Below are 17,058 nucleotides of genomic sequence, written 5' to 3' on the forward strand. Positions count from 1 at the left end.
TGCCTACACCCCCAGTACTCCTCATGATCACACACTAACGTGCCTACACCCCCAGTACTTCTCACTATCACACACTATCATGCCTACAGTACAGTCATACCTCGGTATACGACCGCTTTGGAATACATCGAATTTGGTATACGTCGTGTTTTGACCAGAAAAAAATGTCTTGGGATACGACGCGCTTGCTAGAACTTGTATGGATCAGGATGAGTCACCACGTACCCGCGTAGACCCCGTTCACGACTGAAACAAAGCGCCGCTCCTCAGTCTGCCTGTACAGTAGATCTCGTTCAGTGCACAACCCTTGCTATATTTTTATTTCAATTCATTTTTATTTATTTATGCATTTATTTTAATGTATGTATTCATTTTAATAATAATTAGTGTCTCTAAATTATTTTATACAACTCCATTAATGTATAATATGCCATATAAAATATTATTTCCTATATTCTGGAACGGATTATTTCCTTTCCCTTTATTTCTTATGGGAAAAAATCGTTTTGTATACGTCATTTTCGGTATAAGTCCTACCTTCTGGAAGGAATTAACGACATATCCCAAGGTACCACTGTACTCCTCACTATCACACACTACCATGCCTACACCCCCCGTACTCCTCACTATCACACACTAACGTGCCTACACCCACAGTACTCCTCACTATCACACACTATACCATGCCTACACCCCCAGTACTCCTCACTATCACACACTACCATGCTTACACCCCCAGGACTTCTCACTATCACACACTACCATGCCTACACCCCCAGTACTCCTCACTGTCACACACTACCATGCCTACACCCCCAGTACTTCTCACTATCACACACTACCATGCCTACACCCGCAGTACTCCTCACTATCACAAACTACCGTGCTTACACCCCGAACACACCCTCACTATCACACACTACCGTGCCTACACCCCCAGTACTCCTCACTATCACACACTACAATGCCTACACCCCCAGTTCTCACTATCACATACTACCATGCCTACACTCCCAGTACTTCTCACTATCACACACTACCGTGCCTACACCCCCAGTACTCCTATCACACTACACCGTGCCTACACCCCCAGTTCTCCTCACTATCACACACTACAGTGCCTACACCCCCAATATTCCTCACTATCACACACTACCGTGCCTACACCCCCAGTACTCACTATCACACTACACCATGCCTACACCCCCAGTACCCCTCACTATCACACACTACCATGCCTACACCCCCAGTACTCCTCACTATCACACTACACCGTGCCTACACCCCCAGTACTCCTCACTATCACACTACCGTGCCTACCCCCCCAGGACTGCCGATCATACACTGCCTTGCACGTACTACCATGCCTACACTGCCAGGACTCCCTATCATACACGACCTTGTACCGACTACCATTGCTCTACCTGCTCCCCGTGACCCGGCCAAGTTGATAAAAATTATATATTTTTTTTTTCTTTTCTCCTTGACTTTTTTTAGCCCAAAAAGAGGAAGGGCAAGAACAAGAATGCTTACTTTGGGATGCCACTCAAGGACCTCGTGGATCTACCAGACCAGCCCATCCCCGTGTTCTTGAAGAAATGTGTGGAGTACATTGAGCGTAATGGTGAGAATGTTCGTGTGGGAAGGAATGCCCACATAACGTCCGTGGCTCCATAATTGTTTCATGCTCCTTTTTGCGGATGTTTCCTCCTTGCGCTCCGAGACGCTTGCAGTGATGCCATGTCATGCCGAGTCAGATTTGGATTTCGTCTGATGCTGGCATAACTAACTAATAACTAACGAACTAACTTTTTTTATTTTATGATGTAAGAAGGCCCACCGAGGCACCTTTTTTCAGAAGCGACCTGACTATCACAAATAATAGCGCAACAAAGTGGCATATCATCGCGTGGAAATATATAACAGCCATATTCTTTAAACGCACATTGATTCTAAATATGGAGGGAAAAAAACTGGGGACCCGGAGATAAATCCACGTAAACCACGATGAGAGAGACATGCAAACTCCAAATATACAGCAGGTGTCAGGGTTGGGATCAAGCCCACGGCCTCCTGCATACCAGGTGAGGTAGTTAATATCTCGCCTCTGTGGCTCACTGGTAGCTCGGCTCTGTTACATGGCAGTGGGAAAAAAACACCCATATCTTGCTGGCACAGTACGGTCGTGCAAGCAGAACGAGATGCTGCTCCAGGTTTATTACCTAGTAATTCCAATGGGGCATTGGCGGGCGGTGGCTGTGGAGGCAGCGGGGGTTGGTGGATCACACAACCGTTGTGAAACTCCCTTCCCGTGCATATCAAGGAGGTTGCCACATACTTTGGCTCGACCAGGAGAAGGCTGTATAGCAGAAATGTGGACACCTGTTCCAGCTGTAGGGGACAAGGATGTTGCCTCCTCGCATGCGTGGGTTTTTCTCCCATCTTGTTTCCTCCCCCTATATAATCACTTGTTAATTGCCTGAGAACACATTAATATATGTAGAGGACCGCAGAGCTTGGGAGTGGTGGTCGGGAATTTGATGCAGGCTCACTGCTTGGCTGCTGCTGTCACCTTTCCAGTCATCAGTGGTTCATCCTTGTCTCTGTTGAGTCGTTATCTGAGAATGTGCGAGTACAGCAATCCCTTGCCAGCCGCGGGGGTTAAGTTCCTGAAAACCCCCATGGTTGGCAAAACCATTGTACTGTGTGGTGGTGGCGCAGTGTTACAAGTTGGAATTGTTATTTTGGCTATTGACAACGCTTCACGCAGGGGCAAAGTCGGCAGGAATCGTTCCATTCTATTCCCACAGTGTGCAAGTTTCTATGTAAGTGTACTGGGTTATTACCCCCGAGCCAGTGCAGCGTTTGTGTGGTGATTTACAGAGTGTGAATACAGTCATTGGGGTATGCCAAGTCCATTGATGAGGTTCCACCAGTGTCTTTGAGGAGGAATGGCAAAGCCAGAAGGTATGCGACGATGTTTGGGTCTCAAATTGGGTGTTAATTCTGGACATCTCCGTACGTTTTTTAACAGTTTTTTAGTGCAGGCACAAAACGTCAAGTGGCCAACAACAAACAGTAATAAATAAGAGTTAACTATTTCCTTAATTCGTGCGTGGGTTATTGGATGCAGTATGTATGTTAAACTTATTTCGAACTGTACATAACCAGCCGTGCTAATTGGACGTGCAGGGAAAAGGACAACAAACGAAACACAAAGGAGTTCTAAATAAATTAGTTTTCAATCTAGATTTAAAAGTGCATAGCTTCAGTGGCTTCTTAATATCAGAAGGAAGAAATTTCCAAATTGCCACAGAAGCGCATCTGAAAGCATGCAATACAATGACCGTCTTTGTTCGATGGCTCCCAAAAGCCGATGCAAGGATGACCGGAGTTCACGTGATGGTTTATGCTTCTTGACGAGATCAGCAAGGTATCGTGGTTCATTTGTGGCAAACATGTTGTGTGTACAGTCATGAGTGCAACCTTAGAATGTATTCGTTCGGCAACCATAAGCCAATGTAGCTCAGTGAAGATTGGACGGACATGGTCAGATCTTTCAGTACCTGTTACGACACTTGCGAAATTATTTTGTACATGCTGCAGCTTGGAATTTTTTTTGACCAATGTCTCATAGGGTAATGTTTCAATAATCGATCATTGCCGATACTATGCTGCATGCCACCATGTTGGCTATGTCACTACTCAATAGTGGTCGATATGAAAAATGCAGAAACTGTGACTGTTTTTTGTTCGTGGTGATCAAACAACAATCTGGTCGAGTATGGTGCCGAGGCTCTTTAGATACGAGTAGAAAACTGAATGCTGGAGGCTGTGACCACCACACCTCATCCTCCCACAAATATTTTCGCCTGAGTCTTGAGTGCCAACCAGCAGACCCTCCAATTATTATGGGTTAAGCAGCATCTTGTTTCGTGCAAACCGCACTTGCGCCGCTTTCTGTGCAATCTTCCAACTTTAACTTCACTGCGGTGTACAATTCTGTATACCACAGCGTGTTGTTGTGACCTGAAGTGTGGTGGTTGAACACAGTGTGTGATGGAAGACAACAGTCAAGTGTTTTCTAGACCGACTCAACATGGGTGAAGGAATTGATGAGTGAAGTTCACGGGAATAGTAACCATGGTAGTAGCGGCATGAGCGATATGGAGGAGACTTACTACTGGTGAGCGACTGACCGCTGATGAGCGAGCTAATCAGTGGGTGCTGGATCATCAATCGCCCTGACTGCTTTGTTGAGGTTTGTATGTTTATTGCTGGCAACTAACAACTTTGCTGCTTATTCCACGTGGTTTTTATTATTATCCTATAAAACTAAACCAAACTTTTATTTTACCAGGTAAGGCCCACTGAACTATTTAGCTCTTTTTCAGACGCGACCTGGTCACAAATGATTGCTCGACAAAGTGGCTTATCATGTGGAAATGTATAGCAGCCAAATACTCCAAACGCATGTTTCTAAATGGAGGGAAAAACCGGAGGGCCCGGAGAAAAATCCACGCGACCACAGGGAGAACACGCAAACTCCAAATATACAGCAGGCATGAGGGTCGGGATTGAACCCACGATCCTCCTGTATACCAGATAAGGTAGTTAACATCTCACTATTGTGGCACATTCTAATGTTGAAAACTGTTTTTTGTGTGTTTTCTAGGCCTGCATAATGAAGGGCTGTATCGAGTTTCTGGGAATAAGGTCGACCAGAAAAACCTACTACAACTGTTCGAGAAAGGTGGTGTTCCAATTTCAATTAACCCGCGTGCACAGCCGTTGTCGCTCTCAATGCTCTGTTGCCGGTTGAGGACATGTTCCGGGTTTGAATCGGGGCAACCACGCTTGTTTAAAACCGGATCTTCAAGTATAGAGAAGAGTAGACGCTCAGACCGATCGTCAAGAGTGCACTTCAGTTAATTTCCATAGGGGCACGCACCGCGACACAATGAATGGGGAAAGAGTTCTGCCGTTAATAATAATTACAGCTAGAGATTCATAAAATCTCTAGGCGCTTAGTGTTAGTGATTTAATATTTATACAGTTTTTGTTTATTGTTGGCATGGGCATGCATTGTAACGTGTGGAATTTAAGGGCATCGCCTCTGCTGCTGAGGAGCTCTCAGTGGCTGTGATTCCATAGCATCGCTGTGCAATCAGGAAAGTATGCGTTTTTTTACACTTGATGAGCACAGGGCTCAATGGCCAAAAATATTTAAGCAAACAGCAGTTTGTAAATTGTAAAGATACGAGTCAACACTTCTGTTTGGTTTAGAAAGGCATGGTATCCTTCTTGCCCTTGTGGACGCAGAACATTTAAGCCAGGAGCTTAAAGGCAGGGAATGGGAATTTGAGGATAGATGGTCCCCCATTCCTGCAGAGCCAAGTGTGTGATTTACAAATAACTGAGGGGGTTCAGGGGGAGGCGGTAAGGATGCTGGGAGTTTTTTACCCCTCCCCCAGGGGTGGCCTGGAGCCAATTGCTGCCTTTCCGGGACTTTAATCAGTAATACGTAGTTAATGTGCCATTCCTCGTACGTCACCGTTTGTGCTCTGTATTGTTGAAATACAATAAAACATTTTTAAAAAGCAGATTACTTTATGCGTCCTAAGCATGGTTCACACGCTGCCTTTCCCCTACCCCCACTGTGCTCCAGATCACAACTTTGACATATCCAGCCTCAATGTGACAGTGCACACGGTCACTGGGGCACTCAAGTCATTCTTCACGGAACTGCCGGATCCGCTTCTGCCTTACAACATGCAGAAGAGCTTGGCTGATGCAGTCGGTAAGAGCTTTCGGCAATCTGTGAATATACCTTGTTAGTACTGCAAGTAGTAGTCATATTGACTTTTAAACAGAGTTTTATACAACTGCATCATACGACACCGCGCAATCCGCAGACGTGAAGACACGTAGATTCAAATGTTGAAAATAAGAATAGATTTTACCCTTTCTGGCAATAAAACAGGAAATGTGTTCAGGTGTTCAAACGCCAAATAGATACATTTTGCAAGGCATCAAGTCTGCATTAACCACACATTTGTGGAAAAAACATGCAAACAAACATGCTCTGGTAATATATACATTGTTTGTGTATTGTTAATGCAGACTTTTGATGCCTTGCAAAAGGTATCTATTTGGTGTTTGAATATCTTAACACCTGTTTTATATCCAGAAAGGGTAACGCCTATTCTTACTTTTTCATTATTTTTAATACTGGCAAAAAGGTCCCATAGACTACAGGAATGTTTTTCAATCTAGATGATTTAAAAGTGCATAGCTCCAGTGGATTCCTAATATTTGAAGAGCATTCCGAAGAGCCGCAGAAGCACATTTGAAAGCACACAATCGTGGTAACCATCTTTGCTTGATGGTTAGCGATAGGGCCTATTGGTTGCGAAAGCCTATTTGTGTATTCCTCGTGCTTTATAATCACCAGTTTAGCGCTGAGGCTTTTGCGACCAGAATTAAGAACGGTACAACAACGCGTGTGTTAATGTAGTAGTGGAGATGAGGTGAATAAAATAGACGAGAGTACGGAATCAGGGCGAATCTGTGATGATGCGTGATTTTGGTGAAAGTTAAATCGATGACAGTAAATGATGAATGGCTTGAATGAATGGGGTTAATGAGCGATAGCCATATGATGAAAATATGAACCTTATGGCGGGACCCTAGGGTCAAAATCGTATTTCGATTTAAAGCTTTCGTGACTGCAAGGATTCATCTTCTTTGGTTCTTTCGGTAAAGTCACGTAGAATGAGAATAAAATAATAAATTGATAAAATAAAATAACACAATAATATTCTCACGAAGTTTCGGCCGCAACACAAGTGGCCTTCATCAGGTGAAGGGACGAGACTGTCTGGAGGACAGCGCTGGAGTGAAAAAGCCACGCTCAGATCGCGACCTTTAAGCTGTGTGAGAAGAAACAAAGCGCCTTGACAAAGGAATTAGCATAGAATTTAGCATTGAAATGGCTGAGTGATTAGCTTGTGACTGGTCACAGAAATGGCTATGTTAAAGTTAAAGTATACACATCCGCAGAGGCACCCCTTGACAAAGGAATTAGCATAGAATTTAGCATTGAAATAGCTAAGTTAAAGCATACACATCCGCAGAGGCACCCCTTGACAAAGGAATTAGCATAGAATTTAGCATTGAAATAGCTGAGTGATTAGCTTGTAACTGGTCACAGAAATAGCTATGTTAAAGTCAGAGCATATACATTCACCGAGGCACCTAGTACAAATCAAACAGGCGAATTTAGCATTGAAATAACTGAGTGATTAGCTTGTGACTGGTCACAGAAATGGCTATGTTGAAGTCAAGGCCTACACATCTGAGCTATTCACAGTAACTGGGTATACACTGCAATATATAATGAATACTATATAGTGAACCAATAAAAAACTAAAATATAAATTACCTCAATGTTATCAATAAACTCTATATATTCTCCAATCAGCTAAGCTACCAACAATAAGTCGTTATATATCACAATGCTATATGGCGAAAAAATGGGTGGATTCCTACCCTCAACTTTAGCAACACGGATAGCTACGGGCCCCGTTCAGACTGACGAGTTCATCCATGGTCGGAACAGAGGAGGGGGAGAGAGACAGCTGCGAGGCGCTGTTATACTCCATGTTGTAAACCATTCCTTTGTCAAGGGGTGCCTCTGCGGATGTGTATGCTTTAACTTAGCTATTTCAATGCTAAATTCTATGCTAATTCCTTTGTCAAGGGGTGCCTCTGCGGATGTGTATGCTTTAACTTTAACATAGCCATTTCTGTGACCAGTCACAAGCTAATCACTCAGCCATTTCAATGCTAAATTCTATGCTAATTCCTTTGTCAAGGTGCTTTGTTTCTTCTCACACAGCTTAAAGGTCACGATCTGAGCGTGGCTTTTTCACTCCAGCACTGTCCTCCAGACAGTCTCGTCCCTTCACCTGATGAAGGCCGCTTGTGTTGTGGCCGAAACGTCGTGAGAATATTATTGTTATTTTATTTTATCAATTTATTATTTTATTCTCATTCTACGTGACTTTACCGAAAGAACCAAAGAAGGTCAAAATCATAATTCATTTATTCGTTTTTGGCAATTCCGTCCCACCGCGCACATAAACGCCGCGACCCACCTGGCGCGGATTATTCTCTTGTCATGTCGTCCAAGCGCGGCGAGGACGAATGCGCAGAAGAAACAAAACTTAACTTTCATTAGCGCATCATGTAGAGCTCCTCGAGAGGAATTCATTGCCGTATCGTTCACCTTCAACAGACATAAAATGACGTCGCAATGCAGTTTATGCGAGAGCCAAGGTTTATGGGACCCCCCAGGGTCCTGCCATAAGGTTCATATGAAGAGGAAATGATCATGGTGGTGGTTATGAGGGGGAGATTTGGGGGGTCATGGGGTGAGCTAGGGAACAAAAGTAAGTTTTTAGTGAGGAGCGGGAACTAGTGAGCGCAGGTGACTTTCATGCACTCGTGAGATGAGCTGTGTGTGTTTTTTGCAGGCATCACCGTTGAAAAGGAAATGCTCGCCTCTCTTCAGGACTTTGTGAAAAAGCTGCCGCTTGTCAATTACGAAGTCTTCAAATTCATTATTACGCATTTCTACAGGTGTGTGCTCTTGTGGTCACTCGTGTGTCTTTCGTGATGCCACCAGTTCGAAGTGCACTGCTGTGCATTCGCTTTGTAGATGGAAGTTTTTTGTTGTGGGCAATTTCACTCTCATCATCAATGACTGTGTTTCTCATTTCACTCTCATAAGAAGACTACTCGGACAAAAACTTTGTTCGTTCGTTTCTCAGTCCACTTGTCCTGGTGAGGGTCACGACGGCAGCATGTTGAGTAGGGCGTCCAGACCCCCCTTTCCCTGGCGATGGACTCTAGCTCTTTCTGGGGAATTCCCAGGCGTTCCCAGGCCAGCCGAGTGACATAGTCCCGCCAGCGTGTCCTGGGCCGGCCCTGGGGTCTTAACGTCAGAAATAACAGCCATGAATGTTTTGTAGCTGACCAGATGGCCATCGCCTGAATGCCACCCGGGATAGAGCACCCAATTTCTTCCTCACTTCACCTGATAGAATTCAACGTAAATCCGTCAGGGTGATTTGATAACCCAGCACTCGCTGATTCACTCCAGTCACCTCCCTATCACTCTGCTATCACTACGATCGTGGTTACATACTCTTTGGTTCTATTCGGTAAAGTCACGTAAAAGTATAAAATAAAAAAGTCACGACGTTTCGGCCACAACACAAGTGGCCTTCATCAGGTGAAGGGACCAGACTGTCTCGAGGACAGCGCTGGAGTGAACACAGCCAAGCTCAGACCGCGACCTTTAAGCTGTGTGAGAGGAAACAAGGCGCCTTGACAAAGGAATTAGCATAAAAATTAGCATTTAATTGACGGACTTAGCATGACGAACGGTGTAGAGAGGGGGAAACGTGCAGTTTGGGATACCACTACTTGAAAAAATATACTGTACCATTGAAAATTAGTTTATTGTTTGGTTCGATTTAGGACATCTTTCCAATGGTTGCTTAATTTGAAACCATCTCGGTTGAAATTGTGTCTGTGTTTGTAAATCTGAATTGCCTCGTGAACAAATCTCTGATAAAAACCCGTGGGTTTGCAAATAACCTTGGTATCGGAGAAAATTATATCGTGATCACCCACAGCGTTGTAACAGTGATCAGCTACGGCAGAAGAATTCGTTCTGCCGTGTTTCAAATCTGATTTGTGCTCGCGAATTCGGTCAGAGACATGTCGTTTCGTCTCCCCGATATAGCAAATCTAGAAACGATCGTGGTTACCGTTGGCGTTAACTTCCCTTGATTCCTCTAAACATGTTGAACTTATTTTACCAGACACGCACTGTTCTATCTCATCAGTATTGTGTCCAACCACCTCCACTGCAGGTCGCAGCAACGCACTCACAACGACCACCATTCGCCATGAAGTGGCGGTGACGGCACCACAGCGCGTGTGCCAGGCTAGGTGTACTTTGAGGCCACGTGAAGTGTTGAAGGCTCACTGGCGAGGTTACGGGAAAGACCCCAGGTCCCATGGGTTGATGAGCTGAGATGGCTGGCAGATACGCTACTTGTGCTGCCTACTGTGCCAACTTGCTCCTTGTTATGAGTTTTGCTCCTTTGCCCTCCGCTATTGTTGGAGGGCAACTGCTTCCATCCGTTCAATAGCTGCCTTCACGAGCCTCCTCCACAGGGGCCAGTTTTGACACCACTGGTTCCAGTATTCGGAAAGTCCACTCAGCCCCACATCCTCCTGTACCACATCAGCCCATCTCTTTTCTAGCTCATGCCGTACCCGTTTAGCCCCCTCTTACCCGGCTAAACAGAAGCTGCTTGGGCACGCAGTAGCTGGGAATGTGGACTGCATGACCCAGCCAACGCAGCCTTGCCTGCGAGAGGAGTTCACCAATGGGACAGTTTCCACATCTTTCAAGGATCCAGCCTGGTTAAACCCACGTTCAGGGCAATAACCAGTCCGCCTGACACGCCTGACGGACTTCACAGGTGGAGGAGATGGTGCGCCATGGTCCCCTAGCTCCCCGCATACACAGAGCAGGCTGTCACTTAGGAGTTCGCCCCATCGATGGTTCGGAAGCGGCACATGCCACCCCCTGGTGACACCGGAAGCGGTTCAACTGATCTTTCCCACACCTCCGATTAGCACGGTTGGCTAAGTATAGTGAAAAATAGGTTCAACTAACATGTAATGAGTACCGTATTTTCCCGCATATAACCCGCAGGGTATACCACTTTTTACACAAGACCCTGCGGGGGTATATGGAGGTGCGGGGTATCCCAAAAATATTTTACATGTGTGACATGTCATAACTCGTTTAATGTTTTCATGGTAGGACTATCCCCTATGCAAAACTTACCTTTGACTAAAGCACTGCTGAATAAACCACTCAAACTAAAATTGCACATGTTAACACGTTTTAAATTATTCGAATTGTTTGTACAATGAAACGACAATGTTTGAAGTGGGCGCACTTTGTTAACCATAATACTTTCAGTGGCTGTAGGGGGGTGCGAAAGTTTCAGCTGAGGCTATCGATTGCACAATGGGAAGGGCCTTAACAAGCATCTACCAGACGCGGAATCATAATTGCTGAGTCCCTTAGGCCGCTGCTATTGGCTGAGCACTGCCGTATAGAGTCGCGACCATGAGCTTTGTTTCAAACTTCCAATGGCTTTGTTGCCAGGAGGCAATGGCGTTACCGTAGTGCATAGCGTCTGCGCAGTGCGCAATCTACCAGTGCTAAAACTGTACAGGGGTAACTACCGGTCCAGTAGCTGTAATATGACGAGGTCGAATACTTTTAATCCTAACAGTACGCTTACGGTACTTATCTACCAGTTGCGTTACTTATTTATTGGATATTTACTTTTGTTACTTATTTCCTGTATTAAGTTCACTCGTTTCCGGTTAGTTTGTTTTCTTTGTGCACGTTATGATTTTAATGTTAACAATTGATAGTGGAATGTATTACAAATGTAAACTTTGTATTAATATGATGGAATTAAGCTGCGGTAATGACGTTAAATATATTAATGCATGCGGGGTATATGGAGGGGTGCGGGCTATCTGAAATTTGTTTTACACAAAATGCTATTTTTGCGGGGTATATGCGTCTTCAGGTTATATGCGTATGCGGACTATATGTGGGAAAATACGGTAGTGCAGGAAACGGCCAGTGACGAGCTGTGCGCGTAAATTCTCAACGTGCGTCTCGCATGCAGGGTGTGCCAGCACAGCGCCACCAACAAGATGTCCGAGGAGAATCTGTCCATCTGCTTCTGGCCCACGCTGATCAAGCCCAACTTCAGCGACAATACCACCATCATGGGGAAGATGGTGAGCCGTACTCCCATCCGGCCTTTCATCATCCACTGCCCTCGCATCTTCCACGGCCGTGATGACCTCCCGCCAGGACCGGACGACTCCGTGGCTCCCGCCGAGGCCCTGCCGGCCGAAGGGAGGCTGGTGGACATCGAGGGGTAGAGAACCCAAAGTGTTGAATTGCATCGGACATAATCACCAGGTTCAACCCGTTTGCAAATGTGCGTGCGTGTGTGTGTTTTGCGGGTGAGTGGTGGTGTAGTGGTTAGTTAGCGAGCTGCACAACAAACCTGGCGGTCCGAGTTCGATTTCCGCTCACGCCCAACATCGGTGACGATTATCTGAGCCGGGCCTGGGCCTCCCCTAGGACGACTCATCCTCAAATTAGTACCCGGTGCAGTGTGTAAAAACATCACCACTGTGGAGACAAAGGCGGCCAGGCGCGGTGCTGGCCACCCACCCCCTGGTGCGCCATGCCTGCCTTCATAGGTGCTTGCTAACAGCACTTGCCCCAACAGTCTGTTACAGGCTATACGTGGTGGGGGTGATGATCTTTGTTTTTGTGTTTTGCGGGTACAGAGTGGGGGCTGCGAGTGTGCGTGCGTGAGACGTGGGGCGAATGTGTGAAAGCTGCCTGTATCCGCTGCCCCCGCGTGAGAAGCAGTGTAGAATGTAAGAGGAGCGTTGCACTTCTCTCGGGGAGTGTATGACAGCCAACAGGGTACATTTACAAGCTTCACTTTGCCTGTCCGTGGTACTAAACAGTTATTTTTGCTCGAATTTTAACTCGAGGCCATCTAGTCGAATGTGGATTTCATATTTTTAATGTTAAAAAGTGGAATGTTTTGTCAAGAAGCTAATGTAGCGGTTATGTTTCACCGTAGCGGATAAGGTCCTGGGGAGTAGCGCATGTTTAGTATTACATCTGAAATACTGGTTTCAATGCTGGTGATTTGTGCTTTTTTCATTGTAGATATGCAGTTATCAGACTGCTCATTGTTATTAATATACGTTCTCTCCCAAACTGTTAATTAAGTTTGTAAACATTGATTTGAATTTATATCTCTATTAATGCTACGTTTTCTCAAACTTTTGATTTCAAAAACTATTGTGTATCATAATGTTGCCCAGTTTTTTTGAAGATTTATACTTTTTATTTATTCTCTTTTCATAAACGTTCTACGTTTTATGCCAAATGCTTGGGGTTTGCGCGCGAGGGAAGCAATGTCCTACTGATTTGTAAATAGGTCACGATCTCGTATTATTACACTTGGCTGTGATGAAAGCAGGTAACAAACTGAAAAACCACCGCACGCATGGCTGATTTTCTTATAAATTTGAATCTTAAAAAGGTGTTAATTTTTCCTCGGTAATCTGGGTAAAGATTGGGGCGTGAAGGTGACGAGATGTTAACTGCCTCACCTGATATGCAGGAAGTCGTGGGTTCAGTCCCAACCCTGATGCCTGTATATTTAGAGTTTGCATGTTCTCCCCATGGTCGTGTGGATTTTTCTCCAGGTCCTTTTTTTCCCTCCACATTTAGAATCAACATGCATTAGGAGTATTTGGCTGCTTTCAATGTCCACGTGATAAGCCACTTTTCATTTGTAATAGTCAGGACGCTTCTGAAAGAGAGCAATATAGCTCAGTGGACCTTACCTGGTAAAATATATTTTTATTAATTGTTTTTGTTTTAAAGCAAATCTCCGTTTGCAGAACCACCCCAATGGCAGTGGACGCATGGTGATGATTTTCTCCAGTGAAGCGATCATCGCTCTTTAGCACTGTCAATTCTGCGTACGGCCGAGCAATTGGTTCGGCCGCTTTTCCCATAGACTCTACAGCAGCCGCCGTCTCGCCAATGCTGGGTCATCAAAACTGGAGAATGACTTCTCTGCCGTGACCAAATAAACGTACAATAGTTGTAAATTGTAGATGCAGTGGAAGTGCGACAGAGGGACCATGCTCTACACTTGAAATCGTGAATTTCCCGAGTCCTGCACGCAGTCAATTTCACAAGTTGAGGAAAACTGATGTACTGTAAAGGAGTTGGCAATTATATATCTAATCATTCTCAGTATAATCCAACACAATCTTAAATTAACTTGGAATTTTCCTGTACAATGGCTTAAATAGACTATGGAGTTACTTATTCTCAAGCTAACAATAGGTTCATTGAGTCGTGCGGTTCTCCAGTAATTGTGAGTACTGCGATTCTGATTGATATACTGTGTATACAGACTATACCACTGCAGTTCAGAGTCATACCACTAGAGTCCACGTGCACATCAAGGGCAATAAAGCACGAAAGTGTGTGACTCATGCGATCATAGTGTGAGCGGCGGACCCGATTACACCGTGTGTTGCCTCCACATGACAATGTGATGCGTGAGGACGTGATGTTGATGCGTGACGATGTGAAACGTGTTGATGTGACGCGTGAGGGCGTGACGATGTGATGCGTTTGGAACGTCCGTGCCACGTTGGGGGTTGTCCTGTGTTAAAGCTTTACAAACCTAATTTTTGATCAAAGAGTGGAAGTAATAATGATTATCAATAACATAACCCTTTAGCTGATACACTTACAGTGGTTGTATCAGTGTTTGACTACTATGTAAAACCTCCAATGTGATTTTAGCCAACTGTTTAGGGTTGTTCAGTGAGAGCATATCATTTTTACAGGTGCACATATTATTCATGAGTTTATTTTTGTTGGGGCGTTGTATGTAGTGATAATTATATAAATTCTCTGCATTTTTATGCTTTACTGAAATGCAAACCTCTTGAGTTAAGTAGACAAGTTACTTGAATATAAATGTTGTGAACTGTTTCTTTGTATTATTAAAAGGTTAACATGCAAGTCCACGGTTGTCCATGTTTATAGATCATGTTATTCCTATGCCAATTACGGTTTGCTATATTGTTTAAAAACTAGTTTTTGATAAACTATCCATTTGTGGTGATAATCATAAAAAACCCATTGCCATTTGTGTTGCTATTTTGAAATTGGTTAAATACACTTGATATGATTTAAGTTAAAATGGTAAGTGCTTTAGTAATGTGTTTAGTCCCACGTATGGAAATGCTATCTATGCGTATTGAGAAGAAAAAAACGTATTTTGTATTTAGAAGCTTTACAGATTTTAATTGTATAGTTTTTGTTAAACGAGTAAAGTTTACTGTTTTGATGTTCTGTAAACGCATCTCACGAATGCCTTCATCTCATTTTATTAACATTTGCCTGTTTAATCGGTTTGGTGTATAATTTCTGGGAAGGGGGGGGGGGTTGACATGCCTGCTGTATAATCAAACTGTACAAAAATAAAGTTAGGTTTTAACGTGTTTTTTTTCCATTTGCCATTTTGTCCGGTTTGCAATTTGACCTGCTCACTGCCCAATCCCATCTCCAATGCGTGTACCCCCTTGTGTTTCCGCTCAGCTATCTGCCCACGTTGAGCCACACCACTCCTCCCTGCCCGCTCACAACTGAACATTGCAGCAAGGTGCAGGTAGCATTGATATTCTTTATAAGTTTTAATTATTCATTTTGTTTGTTTACCAGCTGTGCTGTGTGTTACGCCTATTTCGTGGCACTAATGGGTGGGTGGCACGCATGGCGTTATGAACACGACTACCCGAGTTCGATTCCCGCTCACGGCCAACACCAGTAACATCTGAACTCGTCCTGGGCGTCCTCTAGGTCGGCTCTGCCTCAAATTAATACCTGGTACAGTGTGTAAAAATCGCCACAAGGGAAACAAAGGCGGCTGGGACATGGTGCTGGCCACTCACCCCTTTCATGTGCAATACCTTAAGTGCTCGTTAACAGCAATTTCCCCAACAATCCATTTAGGCTATACAGAGGGGATATTGCACTGTGGTCCTTCATATGTGGTGTTACATTTATTACTCTTTAAAAATATATATTCTCATGTAAAAAAGGTTGTTCAAGAGTGGAACATTTCTGGCCTAAAACGTCGCTCAGCTTTTAACGTGGGAGTCAATGGGGAATACGACGATTGTTTAACGCGTTTTTCGCTTGCCAGAGCAATTTTCGCGGAACGTATCTCACTCCTTAAGCGAGACACGCCTATAGAGAAGAGGGAAAGTACAGCAACTGAATACAAGAGACTGCCGGAGAGCCCCCTTTATCCATCGAACACCTGGCAAGGCAATGATGAAAAATAAGAATAGGTTTTACCATTTCTGGCACTAAAACAGTTCTGATGTTCAACCACCAAATACTGTAGGTACCTTTTGCAAGGAATCTGCCAAGGCAACATGCTCTCTACCTATCGATGACCCTGTCTCTCTACCTGTAGATTGCCCGGTCTCTCCATCTCTATCAAAAACCCTAAACTCGTACAGGAGGGGCTTCCATCCCACAACGGTTGCAATGGCAAGCATCCAGTGAATAAGAATATTTATACTGGAGGAATCCGATGAGCTATGAAGCTCTTTTTTCATAGATGGAGTCAAGTCAGAGGAGGGTAAGAACGTTTCACAAAAATACACAAAACACGACACGGGTGCAAAGTATATGAAAGTTAATTAGATCACTAAACATGCAATTCCAAAGGGCTGCAATAATTTACAGCCCTCTTAATTCACTGCTGCATGAAAGGCTTCTCCATAGTGTTACCGTCATGGTAAATTTTTGAAACTTTACTCAACTTCTTTTACCAGGTAAGCCTCACTGAGCTACGTAGCTCTTTTTCAGAAGCGATCTGGCCACAAATGACAGCCCAATTAAGTAACATCACGTGGAAATGTATAGCAACCACATCTATTATAAAAGCCCGGTGGACCCCTTTTCCCCCCATGTTTATTGTATACGCATATATGCCTACACACCCTACATACATTAGAGTACAGATTTATACTGGTAGGAACGAAGTTGTAAACTGAGTGTACCAGCCTGCAATAGATTAATGTGTCCGTCCGTCCGTCCCCTTTCAATACTTTAACGAAGTGAAATCTCGTGCTGTTGGGTGTAAAATCAGCAATAGACAGCGCAGAGACTTGTCCTACCAGCCCACCCTGCAGGGACCTGTTTTTGCAGGCAAGATGGCCGCCCGAGGCGCACGCGCTCCCGAGGCGCTTCCGGGCCGCGCTGCCAGCAGCGGCTGGCGGGGCCGTTTGTGAGGGGGCCGAGGGAGC

The 17,058-nt window shown here is 44.6% G+C and overlaps 1 protein-coding gene across 3 annotated transcripts in view; it reads left to right on the plus strand.

Annotated features, from left to right (window-relative positions):
- Positions 1 to 15,240, plus strand: part of LOC116955228 (rho GTPase-activating protein 5-like) — a 29,273-nt gene extending 14,033 nt beyond the window's left edge. For all 3 annotated transcript variants that reach the window (XM_032976249.2, XM_032976248.2, XM_032976250.2), the window contains exons 3-7: positions 1,498 to 1,624; positions 4,676 to 4,753; positions 5,669 to 5,800; positions 8,538 to 8,643; positions 11,799 to 15,240. In XM_032976249.2, coding sequence (XP_032832140.1) covers positions 1,498 to 1,624; positions 4,676 to 4,753; positions 5,669 to 5,800; positions 8,538 to 8,643; positions 11,799 to 12,060 — 705 coding nt within the window. In that variant the 3' untranslated portion in view covers positions 12,061 to 15,240. The remainder of the gene's footprint in view (positions 1 to 1,497; positions 1,625 to 4,675; positions 4,754 to 5,668; positions 5,801 to 8,537; positions 8,644 to 11,798) is intronic.
- Positions 15,241 to 17,058: the final 1,818 nt, after the last annotated feature.

The sequence above is a fragment of the Petromyzon marinus genome, chromosome 58, assembly GCF_048934315.1.
Source record: "Petromyzon marinus isolate PM22_M1 ecotype Great Lakes invasive population chromosome 58, UKy_Petmar_22M1.pri1.0, whole genome shotgun sequence".
In the NCBI taxonomy this organism is placed as follows: domain Eukaryota; kingdom Metazoa; phylum Chordata; class Hyperoartia; order Petromyzontiformes; family Petromyzontidae; genus Petromyzon; species Petromyzon marinus.